The following is a 13,584-nucleotide window of genomic DNA, read 5'->3' on the forward strand; positions in this document are numbered from 1 at the left end:
TGAGACATTGTGCACTGGGTAAATTCCTATAAGAAATGATATCTTGTGTAAGTCACCACCCCACAGACCAGATTATAGTAATATACCCTTACAGGGAACTTTTATTGTACAACCTTTATGATGGTCGATTGCTATGGCTTCTTAAGTCAACACACCTTACAGTATGTAATATCCATATATTGTAATTATATATTTAGAATATACTGTATGGGAGGTCTGAACATTATTATTGGCATTTCTACCAGAATTGTATGTAATACATATAATTAATGTGCATAGACTTATATACCGTATACACACAACACATGCAAGATAGTGGAGACCCCTGGTGACATTGTTAATACACATTTACTATTTGCTGAATTGAAAGAAAATACAATAGCCTTCAAATAATTATTGTAGCTATCAATGTTTCTATTCTTGCACTGAGATTATAAAAAATACAATGGTGTGTGTGTGTGTTGTCTGTTGAAGACTCGGATGAAGAGAAGGACACATTTGTAGAAATCAATTATTCCTTTTTCCCCAGGACAGGACTTTATAGGGTTCCATGGCTCTGAATTGAAAGAAAATACGATAGCCTTCAAATAATTATTGTAGCTATCAATGTTTCTATTCTTGCACTGAGATTATAAAAAATACAATGGTGTGTGTGTGTGTTGTCTGTTGAAGACTCGGATGAAGAGAAGGACACATTTGTAGAAATCAATTATTCCTTTTTCCCCAGGACAGGACTTTATAGGGTTCCATGGCTCCTTGCCCCAGAAAGCATGTAGTTCCTGTCAGAAATGACTAAAGCTAAGACATACAGTGCTAGGTCATATGTTAATATGTAGTTTCCAATAAAGCCCTTAGTGTCATTCCACTGTGCGGTAGTTAGATAAAAGCCGCAAAACTGGGCATGTAATTAGTTGCCCAGGGTTACTGTATTTTTGTTAAAAAGTAATATCAAGCCTGTCTTCGGTGCAGACACCCACAATGAATATCCTAGTTTTCTTAAAATCCAATCTGATACAGAAAGTGGCATTAAAAGGAGTAGGTGAAGTACTAAAAGAGAATCTGTGTGAGGTCATGCATTCCATCTTGAAGCTGTAAAAGCAAGACATTTGTAAAAAAACATCATTTATGTCTAAAGTGTTTTTGATGATCAATGAATCTGTATAAATGGAATTGAGTCTAACAAGTGACATTATTACTGCATACAGCGACATGGTGGATCAGCCCAGCTTGATCATTACGCTTAGAATGGTGGAGATGTTCCAAAGCAGCATTATGGTATCTAATGTGGAAGTGGTATTTTAAATCTATTGATCCTGTTCTCAGTGGTTATCGGTAACTAAGGCAGTTACTGCTCCACCACACATCCATCACTGAGAGAAGGGACCAAATGAATTGGCAAGTAAATGCATGTCTCTGCAGTTGGTATCCAGGCAGAATAATGCTATAGCTGTCACACATAATACGTTTGCTGCATACATTTATTTCTAGTTTTTCCCTTTTCAAAGGGGTAAAGGTATATAAAGGATATAAAGTACTTAAAGAGTTTAATCATCGTGTCCAAATAAAGCATGGTTGGAGGCGGCCCCCTTGTATAACAGTAAGGCTTCTGGATTTTGATAGAAATCAAGTGTATAGCTTTTATTCCCATAACAATGTAACGATTCTTTGCAGTGATTGATTTCATTTGTTAAAAGTTCTATACAATAGAAGTAGAGCCATGGCTTAATTTCTGCAAGTCTAGGGGGGCAGATATGGCACATCCTTTATGTCAATAACAGGGAGGGATGTCTGTTAGTGTGGGAAAGGGGGTAGGGTGGCTGGTCAAAAAGTGGGTAGGTTATGTTGGTTAGCAGGGCTAGTGAGAGATGCCTGTGTGGGGGCAGTAAAGTGGGCTCCTTTAGATTCACATGCACCACAAAATCCACCTATCTTAGAGCCAGCTCTGATCTGTTATTGATTTGTCAAATTCATGCCTGCTCTCTTCTCTTCCAACAAAGGTTATATCAGCATAGTGAGTGTCCGGAGAGCAGAGAGACACAGCCACCCAAACATCCGCCGGCACCTCCTCCTGCCTGTACTTTACTGGACTCCGCAACCCCAGCTGCCCGCTGCACAGCACTTCAAGGTCCCACAGTCTGTGTGTGCTGCCTGGCAGGATCTCCCGCATGCAGCAGTTGTGAGCTCAGCACTGGAATCCATAAAGCCACAGCAGTATTGTAGACAGTGAAGATATAGTACAAGCAATTTTGGTTCCTGGAGACTTTGGAGAGCAGAGTCAGGAGGGAGTGGCTGGGTTATGTGTGCGGTTGTTTTCTGGATAGTCGCGAGTAGGCATTCAACTATCTCAAATGGGTCTTTTGCAACTATGGCGGGGCAGTAAGTGGAGGAATAGCAGATGGAAATCAAGGCACAGTGTTGGGATAGGATTTGGCAAGTGGAGTAGAAGAGGGAAGTGGAAAGTGTAAGCGCACCAGGGGGGTCAGACATGCAGGAGGAGGAGGAGAAATCGCTACTGGAGGCAGAATTCCCCCATTGGCAAAAAGAAACTCTCATTTAGGAATTATCCTCAATGGTAGTGAAGCTATGCTGAGGAAGCAAAACTCAGACTTGACTCTTATATTATTAAGGATACCGTAAATGATACTGAGTCCATGATTTACTAGTTAAGACTAGGTAATCCAGATGTATGGCGAACATTGGATAATGTTACCAGCATGTACAGGCAGTGTTTTCCCTCTGTAGTATGAAGTGTCTGATTCAATTGCCTTACTCGTCCTCTTTCCTCTCAGACATTGTCTTATTGAAAGGAATAGAATCTACATTCTCTAATGCTTGGTAGACAGAGACCATGTGATCTAGGTTGGCAGCATGGGAGTTGCAGCAAGTAACATAAAATATTTTTTAATAGGTCAGTCCACCAAAACGTAACATGCATATGTGGGGCCTGCAGGCACAGGTTATGGACACCCATAACCTGAGGGGGGCATTCAGATTTTTGCTATGGGGCCCTGTGATTTCTAGTTATGCCCCCGATGTCTTGCATATCAACATAGAGACCTTGAGATATTTGCCAAAACTCTTCCTTTCAATCTGGGTTCCAGTCAGCCCTTGCATGTTTCAGAAATGTATAACGAATCCAACAAGGAGAGATCCCACCTAATGGGCATAGAATGTGTGTGCACCCAATAACTTAAACACAGAGATCTCACCCATAGGGTCACTGAGCGATATAAGAAACTGTCAGGTAGATTAAAAGCGAAATCTGGTTATGGGAAAAAAATGTTGTTTACTACACTAGTACCCCGATATTGTATTATTTTTAGGCCCTAAAGTAAAACCCTAATTTACTTACCAGTTACATGAGGATTAGTGGCACCTCTTCTGGTAATGGAGACCAGTCGGTGCAAGCCTGCATTCTGTGTAGCCGACCAGTCTTGTTGCTGTCATTTGCGTCTTTACAGCATGACACAAGCATTGTCACAGTGCAGGATCCTTTAATGGATGCTTTTCACAGCCAATGGTAAACGTCCACATCAACAGGATGCGTTATTGGTGCGTCAAGAAGTACCCTTCCAATGCATACTTCCATACTGTGATTATAGCGCTACGGTCTCAGTGATCACGCAGAGGAGACCTTCTTCTGCTCTACGGGCTCTATGGCGAGCTCCTATGCCGTGGTCACGGGTCCCCCAGAGGAGCGGGGGACCCCGAAAACCGGGGGGAGGGGGAGCGGACATGATCGCTGCTGCTCCTTTCATACAAGTGCATGAAAACGGGCGGCGGCTCCACACTATACATTTAGCTCTGCTTGTCAGAAGCAGGGCTAAATGTAAAAAAAAAAATACTCGCCCTGCGCCCGGAACTGCATATCCCAGGCGTCATGCGATTCCCTCCGCTCACACATTCGCTCCATAAGACACACAGACATTTTTGCCCGCCTTTTGGGGGAAAAAAGTGAGTCTTATGGAGCGAAAAATACGGTATGTGCAATCTGAAAAATCTACAATCTGAAAAATACCATTCAAAAGAAAAAAATGTTCCAACCCATCTGACAACATCCTGGTGGTCAGTGGTGATCATTTGCATTTGTGTTCCTTCCATGCATAATTATATATTTTATCATGCGGATTCTATGTGGACATCATTAAACTGAGTCTCTGATAGCAATGCAGGAACAATTTGTTCTAGAATATTTAATTGGAGCTGATTTTGTACATGTGACCATCTTTAAGGTGCCCATACACCTTACAATTATCTGCAGATTTTCTGTGGTCAGATGAAAAAAGTGCAGCAGATTGGCCCAGGTGGAGATGACTTCATCCACCCAGTTAAGTGTAGATGGAGGATTCTGTTGCACCTTTTCCATCTGAACATAGAAAATCTGCAGATAATTGTAACGTTTAATGCCAGCTTTAGGCAGGACTATGACCTCCCATTAACAAAAACATGTGCTTCAGACCTTTACAAGTACATTTGCACTTACATTGTCTCTTAGTTCCCCTACAAAGTCCCACAAATACCTCTTGAGCTTGCCAGTGAAGTCCGCCTAACACAGCTTACTGTGATGGTGCGGCAAAGATGCTGCACTGCTCCTGATTTCTCAGCAGAATTGCCACTCTCTTGTAGGCTGTGCCTGCTTGCACTACAGTGGGATGAAAAATGTTACTGGGGACGTGGCTATCAGCATTGCCATTGCTGAGGCTTGTGCATAACTGTGCATGCAATTGCTAAGTCTTGTGTATAACTGGATTTGGTACTTGTTTAGGACCGATGTGTTAAGCACACTATTCCGTGCGATTTGATGCATCATATCGCACAATGCACCTACTGTTTGTTAACACAATTGGAGGTGCGTTGCATTGTCATTCATTTGAATGGCACCCCAAATGCACCTCTCTCCCGCAAAGTGATCGAATGCAACAAGCAGTAGCACGTGCTGCAATGCGAATAAAATAAGTAGAGCATGCACTGCATTTTTTTTATTGCATCACAATGCAAGGTATTGCAGTACTGTGTGTTAGGGTGCGTTCAAATGAATGGTAACGTAATCCACCTAACACACAGTTAACACAAAGTAGGTGCCTTGTACTGGGCGTTAATCGTATGGAACCGTGCAATTAACGCATTGGACCAGTGTGAATGGGCCCTTAGATTGTCTGTACGTGTACTTCTAAGACTGATAAGATATTTAATTGGGCTGGCGGTAATACAAGATCATCCAATTATGAAAGGGAAAATCGTTAAATACAAAAAAAATCATAAAATATGTGGTAAGGCATAAAATAAGAAGACATACAGTAATGTGATGGCAGCTGAAGGAAAGTTTTGTGTACATCAAGGGATTTGTGGCATGCTCATTATATGAAGTTTAGCTTGTGAGTTGTTTATATTGGCAAACTATTATTTTCTTTTCTAATCAAAAGATAGTGTACGTCTGCTTCTCACACTATGTGTGTTTCATGTGTTCTGATTCCCAAGACCCAGCCAGCTGATAGAACTGGGGTCTATAGTTGCAGCTGGGAGGAGTGCAGTCAGTATCGTTATGAGGAAATGCATGTTTATTTGTGTCCATAGATTTATAAGGGTCAGCTGACTAAAACTGAAATAACATACACACACAAACCTAGTAAATGACTTTGCTTTGGATGTCCATACATCATCAGACTAAGAGTGTGACCAGTTAAAGCATAACTGATAGTGTTGGGAGCGCTCTGGCAAGTTATATTAATCCTGCAGGGTTGTTGGTAACGCTCTTTTCCATTCACAGATGCAGCAAAATGTCTGTAATTAGCAAACCATTGCTAAAATACCCCCGTGGGCTAGAGGGAAATCTGCCCATTTAGTGGTAGCCTGAGGCCTTGTTCACACCAAATGCAGAGCAGATCTGCATGAGTTTCTGCACACACAGTGCAGTGGGTTGTGCCGCGTTTTTGATGCGTTACGGGCCGTTTTTGGTTACAAATAATAATTTTTTTTAGTTTAAAATGGGCTTTCAGTGCATTTGCATGCGTTTGTATGCGTCCCAGAGCAGGTAAAATAGGGCCTTCTGCAGTTTTTTTACCTGCTCTGGAACTGAACGCTGCGATGTGAACTGGAACTTAAAATACCATTGGAATACATTGGACGCAGTTTTGCTCCGGTCTGTAACTGCTCTGCTCCTGCTCCACTTATCTTACGAGCATGCCACAAACCAGCCGAAAATCTTACGATTCTCGGCTGGTTTTCGAACATGTTCGTAAGACAAAAGTCGCTCGACCGTACAGTAGAAACGGTCGCATGCCTTCCACACACCTTGCGGTTATCGTACGATAATCGCAAGGTGTGTGGGCACCTTAAAGGAGAACTATGAGGTGAGTGCTTTTCACTCACCTCATAGTTCTAGCCGACCTGTGACAATGAGACTGTCACAGGTTGGCTCAGTAGATCGGGAGGTGAGCGAACACATACCGGGTTCGCTCACCTCTCGATCCTGTCACGGCTCTCTGCCGTGACAGGGGGAGGGGCTGGATTCCCCTCTCCCCGCTCCGATCTGCCAGCGCTGACTGGCGGAACGGACGGGGGAGGGGGCGGGTACAGCTGGCTCTGCCTCTAGATAGGCAGAGCCAGCTGTCACTCACGCAGCTGGGCGGATCCCGTCGTCTAAGTCAGGATCCGCTCCGGCTGCGGCGTCTCAGAATACCGCGAGCTGTAGCTCGCGGTATACTGAGCTTAGGGTAACGGGAGGACGCTAGTTTGTGTCCTCCCGTTACCCTAAGGAGAACTATGGGGAAAAACACTGACCCCATAGTTTTCCTTTTAAGATGTATTCCTTTATTCATTTTTGTTCAGACTTTTAATCTTTTTTTTTTTCTTGAGTATTCCAGACTGGTATACAGTTGAAATGCTCTGCTGTTTTGAAAGTCACCATTGTATAGTCTATTTTCCAGCTTATGTAATATCTTCTAGTGCATTACTTTTATTGTCTGTGGACATCAGAACTTCCCACCTTGGCTCACCCCTTTGTGTAAAGACAGAACTTCCTTTAGGCCACATGTGTCAAACTCAAGGCCCAGGGGCCGAATCCGGCCCACCAGGCCATTTCCTAGACTTCTACTTTCAGATCTAGGTAATAAGTTATTACTAAAACCAGTGATAATCGAATGCAGAGGCAATGATGATAAAGATTAGATACATTTATATAGTCTTACAGATACCTTTGAGGGCAACCATAATGTTGATGCGGCCCACGATTAAATTGAGTTTGACACGCCTGCTTTAGGCAGAACATTCTACCCCAGCATTGGAGTAATGATGAATGTTCTTCTGGAACCTCCAGAATGACGGGGCTGTATAATATGACTTTGTGTGCATCAAATGCCTTTGCATATCCAGATATTACCTTCGAAAAGTAGCTGTAATAGCCACTATCAAAGCCACTATCAAAGAATTCCCTTGAAATGAAGGTTTTTGTGCTGGAGTATGAAGCATGATTGACATACCTCTTTTGTAGATGATGCATACTGCAAATTGGCAATCACCATAATATGACTCCCCTTTCTCTCTATTCCTCCAGTGCTCATTGGAGGTACAGACAGGAAAAGAGGGTGGGCACAGCTGGCTCTGGCTCTAGAGAGGCAGAGCCAGCTGTCAGGCAGTGGGGTGGATCCCGACAATATTGTCGCTATCTTTCCAGGTTGCAGCATGGCTCTGTGCTGTCAGCATATCACAGGCAGTAGCCCACTATATGCTGACTTAGTACATGTCCTCCTGTGACCCAAAAGAGAACTATAGCCAAAAAAAGGTTTGTCTTTAGTTCCCTTTTATGTATCAAACAGACATACAGGAAGGTGATGTTGTAAATAACCTGTATCTACTTTTCCTGTAAACATGAAATTTGGACCTGGCCCCTCTACCACTCAGGATTCCTAGATTCATGTGGTCATCAAAGGGTTGCTGAGGAGGCTGAGGAGAAAGTTGTGTAGCCAAGCTCATCTTTTTACAAAAAGTCAAGATTAACATATAACTTCAGCTATCAATATTATCAATATTAGGGATGCACCGAAATTTTGGCCACCGAAACATATCAGCCGAAAATGACACTTTTGGCAAAATGCCAAAAGTGCAGTGCATGCCTGGTTTCTCTCCCCCCTGCTGGGCGCTGCTCTGTGTTCCCACTTACACGGTGCAGCGTCCTGTGGGGAGGAGAGAAACTGTCACAGGGGGCCGAGCAGTGCGGGGGAGGAGAGTGAGGTAAGCGGCTAGCATGTCACAAGAGGCCGGGCTCTCTTCCCACACCGCCTCACTCAGCCTCCTGTTACAGGTCAGGAGAGCGATTAGTGAGTGGTGATAGCTGTGAGCACTGTCACAGGAGGCTGAGCTCTCCTCCCGCACTGTGACAGATTAGGAGAGCGGCGGTGTGGGAGCGGAGAAAGATGTCACAGAAGGCTGGGCCGGCGATGCGGGGGAGGAGTCAGTTGTCACAGGCGTCCGAGATCTCCTCCGCGCACCGCTAGCCCAGCCTCCTGTGACAGCGAGTCAGAATGGAGAGCGGTACAAGCACTCAGCGATCAGTGATCACTGAGTGTTTGTTGACTGTGTCCCCAATTATGAATGAATGGGAAGTGTTCTACATCATTCTGGACATGGTAAACATACTATCTCCACAAGTTATGAATGAACATGAACACTCAGTATAGAGGATTTTTGTTCATTTAAAAAAGGGGCTGCAGAAAAAGAGATTAAAAAAAAATTAAGTTTATATTAAAAAAAAATTACATTTGAAAAGGTTAGAAATAATTTTTTTTCAGTTTCGGCTTGACGTTTTGTTTATTTTCGGTTTTAAAATTTCGGTGCACCGCTAATCAATATCTCTTGATCTTCTGATCACTTTGGCTAAAGGTAATCCCAATGTGTACATTTGTTTTCATCCTTTTCTAGGTTTTTAACAGATATTCTTGAAACGTATTTTTCATTGGGATGTGTTTTCATTGTTTGGCCCATGCCCTGTATTTCCTAATGCCATGGGCATTGCATAGAGTGTGAGCTCAAGGAAATGTAACACAGTCTATGGGATCAGAGAAGAAAGGAAACTAAGCAATGCTATCAGATCTCTTGGACATGAGCTGTAATATGTATGATGTGGAAGGTTCTTGTTTTACAGACTGCATTTGTGTTGTGTGCTGAAGCAAGCACTTGGTTTCTCTATTTCAGCTCATGTTCAGCTCTGTGTATGGTTGAAACATTCAAAGCCAATGACTTATAAATGCTATTTTGTCACTAAATCTCAGCTTCCTGTAAGATTATTTTGAATGTTTCACTCTGGCGTACTCTTTCATCATCTTTAGTACTCAGTCCTCTTATTTCATGAGAGAACTGAAATTGTTCTCTGAATCATGCAGTTACCAGGTAACATTTAACTAAGAAGCAATACATTGCTGGGTGAAGTGAAGACTATTTATTCCCCGGAGATTCTTACACCTACACAATTATCCTTTTCTTACATATATAATAAAGATCATCATAGATGAGAGTTTATTTTGGAGCTGATGACTGTAGCAATCAGTGACAACATGCTGAATATGGCCGGCCACCTTTCTCCACCCACACCAGGGATACTATGTAGGGAACATTCTTGGTATTTTAGAAGGTTTCCATAATGTGGACTTCATTTACTGATACTGTGGGCTCCTTGCTGCCATTTACATACAAAGGTAAAACCAAATAAAACCTGGGATTTTAAATATAGTCAGTTGAATGCCAATATGAAAATAAGTAACTAAGTTTACATTCTACATGTTCCCAATCAATCAGGGTGTCTTAATAGCATGCCGAGATGTGCCAGGAGCTTAGTTGGCAATATGTTGCTACATAATAAGACCTGTGTATGTCTCCTATTGGCCAGGACCACACACATGGTTCCACAATCATTTTTATACCACAGAATGTTAGAAATGATAACAATCTGCGTGTTTACAATGTCAGGTTCTATCGTAAAGCAATAATTGATCAGTAGTATAATACAATTGGATCATATTACTGTAATGTACTTGCATGTTGCCGTCAGCTACCACAATTTATTACATTTATATCATTATAAATAAATGTCAAGTTGTGTTGGAGAAAATGCTTTACAATGAAGCATGATAAAATTCATTTTTTTTCCTGAATATATTCATGCAGATGTTTCCAATCTGTGGACATTCATACAATTTATTAATGATGCTGGTCTAAATTCTAAATTGAAATATTCTCCACATATCGGACAGATATGCATGGAAATGGAGGAAACAAAAATGTTTTTACTTCAACTGAATATTTCAATGCATCTCTTTATGATGTATCGAAAATCAGGCATGTTTACAATGTGATCTATGTTATTACATGAAAAAACATTGAGCTGTAAATGATTCTCTGTACTTCCTTGCTGTACTTAACATGTAGTCACTGCGCTGATCTATGCACGGTCTTACTCAATGAATTTCACCTGTCATGAGGAGTATATAGGCTACCATTGATAACCTTTCCGCTAGTGCCCTGGCTGTTATGGTGATGTACTGGCTTTACTACTTTCTGACTCGCTAACCAAGTGTACAGATCAGGAAACGCAAAGAACAGTTAATGTATTGTTTATCTGCATATAGTAAAGAATATGACAGTCTCCATGTTTCTTTCATAACAAGTTTCCTTTAAAGCCTAACTCTTGGCACGATACACTTAGAGGCCCATTGCTGTAAACTCACACCCCATAATAAGATTTCCCTCCATCTTCCTGCAAATCTTAAGTATATCTGCAGATGGAAGTCCAGCTCCCAATGAACTTCCGTGTCTGCTCTGACTGTAGCTGCATCTCTCATAGACCCCTGTGCTACGGTCGCATTTATGTCTCTTCCTGGCCAATCACAAAGCAAACAGCCTCTGTTTTGTGGTTGGCTGGGAGCAGATGGAGATGTCACCACAGCTTTTAAATCTATGAGGCCTGCAGCTCTACAGCCAGAGCAGGCTCAAATTCATCAGGAGCTGGACTTCCAACCACAGGTTTGTGTAAGATTTGCAGGGAGATAGAGGAAAATCTTATTATGGCATGTGAGTTTACAGTAAAGGCCCTCTACAACATACTGAACTGCAGTAAGTCTATTGTGCCTGAAGTTAGACTTTAAGACTGTGTTGTTACTACAAGAATCTACTGAAGTCAATGCATCATTAAAATCAGTATATGCTGACAATGATTTAACTATCCCTTATTAAAAGCTTATAAAGTGATTCATTGACCCTTATAGCCAGCATCCTGGGATTCCAAGTTCTGGACAGGCAGTCATTAGTAAGATACCTTTCACACCATATATGTTAATACACTTAAGGATCAAGAATAGAGAGAGTGGAAAGTAAGCAACATATGGTACGCAAATGTTTTTATTTAAAATGTAGCTATATTGTAATTAATCTGTCGCGTGTACTAAAGTTACTCGTATATAAATGATGACAATGTCTGCATTGACATGCACAGGTAACATTTGTACAGATATGGATGGCTTTGAATCGCGTCCTTTTCTATGGTCGGTTCTTGTATTTGAGCTCAGCTATGCTAAATGCTTACATCTGTTCTTAGCCCCATTGCTGATTTATTGGTGACATCTGCTCATATTTTGTCTCATAATTATATGTGACCGTAGGTTTTTTTCATACAGGAAACGAATGCATTTACCTATAAATGTGTCCAATCCAAATTCTCACTGGAAGAGTCTTGTAGTGCAGGCAGAAAATGCCATGGGGGCACGCACACAAAGACCTTGTTTACTTGCATTTATATTCAGCTATACCTGCTTCTTTACAGGATTCATTGTTGCATTAAAACATTTATTTAGTTTATATTCAGCTAGCCTTAATTCATCAAATGTTATTGTCAGAACGACTAGGCCTTTTCTAGCCAAATCTGAAACAAGAGCTGCCTGGATCCATATTTCTGAAACAAGAACGGTCTGGGTTGTCCTGTATCCACCATTGATGTTATTCCTCTCATTTTTAAAGCTGCACTGGGAAAAAATGACATTTGCAATGCTATTGGTTGCAGTGGGGTAACACATTCCTTGGCTGTCTGCACAAGTTGAAGGGAATCCTGCTGTTATAATGCTATTTCTTGGAAGCCTGACTGCATACTGATTCCAGGGTTCACCATTAACCGTGAATGTGGTAACAGTCCCTGAACTAGCATACAGCTTGTAAGCTGAAAAATGACACCATCTGTTACATTGTCATTTAGCTTGATGACAGGTACCTGCAATGTATAGCCAGTCCATGGTCCCATCGCACTCCTGACCGCGTGAATCCCTTCAAGAATTGGGTGCTGCGGTAGTCAACGGGTGGCAGCCATAACAATCGTGAACTAAAGCAGAGACACCGGCACTCCAAATTTGCAAAATACGTCTATTTATTGACGTGCATCGTGGTAAAAAACAACGAATGTTTCGGGGTCACAAAGGATCCCCTTCATCAGGTAAAACATACAGTGTTTTACCTGATGAAGGGGATCCTTTGTGACCTCGAAACGTTCGTTGGTCAAAGGATCCCCTTCATCAGGTAAAACATACAGTGTTTTACCTGATGAAGGGGATCCTTTGTGACCCCGAAACGTTTGTTGTTTTTTACCACGATGCACATCAATAAATAGACATATTTTGCAAATTTGGAGTGCCGGTGTCTCTGCTTTAGTTTGCAATGTATAGCCCTCGCCTCACTAACAGAAGGTCCCTCATCTCCTTATTTTGTCATATATAAAGAATGTGACTTCACAGTCTGAGAAATTACGTTCTTTTAATGAAACCTATTTCTTCTTTCAGGTGAACAGGAGCCAGTTATCAGCAGTGACTCGGACATCTCTCTGATTATGGCAGTGGAAGTGGGACTTTCAGATGTGGATCTTTCCACTGACCAAGACTGTGAGGAGGCAAAATCATGAGCAGGTCTGTTGCTGCAGTCCAAAGGAAAGACTAAGGTGATGAAAAGAGTTCCGACTCTGGAGGTTGGACTAGTCCAAAAAAATAAATAAAAACACAAACGTAAAAACCACTCACCATCACCATAAATCTCCAATGCACTCCATTATGGGATGACCATGAGAAGCAATAGCGCCAGGAGCCTGCCGCCTCCAGTACGAATGGATTTTCCATTGTGTTCATATGGGAGCTAGTCTCCAGTCTACAGGCTTCCCTGATGTGGATGGTGGACCTGGAACTAAAGTGAAATCTTTGATGCTGTTTTTAATGAAAATGAGATATAAACTTTATAACCTTTTGTTGTTTACCCAGTTTGAGTGTATTCCAATCGCAAATATCTTGGTTCTGATAGCAAATGTTCTTTTCTACTCCATGGCTTTGCTGCCAAGTCAACAGGAAGAGATTGTGATGGTCATGAGTGAATGCCCTGCCCTTATCTGAAGAAGGCTATGATTACAGCATGGGCATCTGTCCCAGAAGCACTCGAGAAGAAAATGTCTTTAGAGGGCCCTTGCTGGTTGCATGTGATCAGGCATTCCTCATGAACTGCATCAAGAATGCTAGGTACTAAAATTACAATCTGTTGGTTTGAGCCATAAAGGATTATCAGACTTGT

At 42.0% G+C, this 13,584-nt stretch overlaps 1 protein-coding gene across 1 annotated transcript in view; it reads left to right on the top strand.

Annotated features, from left to right (window-relative positions):
* Window positions 1-13,006, top strand: part of RNF150 (ring finger protein 150) — a 105,091-nt gene extending 92,085 nt beyond the window's left edge. Inside the window, exon 7 of the mRNA XM_018563415.1 lies at window positions 12,813-13,006. Within this exon, the coding sequence (XP_018418917.1) occupies window positions 12,813-12,931 (119 nt within the window). The 3' untranslated portion in view covers window positions 12,932-13,006. The remainder of the gene's footprint in view (window positions 1-12,812) is intronic.
* The last annotated feature ends 578 nt before the right edge of the window (window positions 13,007-13,584 follow it).

Source organism: Nanorana parkeri, unplaced genomic scaffold (genome assembly GCF_000935625.1).
Source record: "Nanorana parkeri isolate BGI_ZX_2015 unplaced genomic scaffold, ASM93562v1 scaffold662, whole genome shotgun sequence".
NCBI classification, from domain to species: domain Eukaryota; kingdom Metazoa; phylum Chordata; class Amphibia; order Anura; family Dicroglossidae; genus Nanorana; species Nanorana parkeri.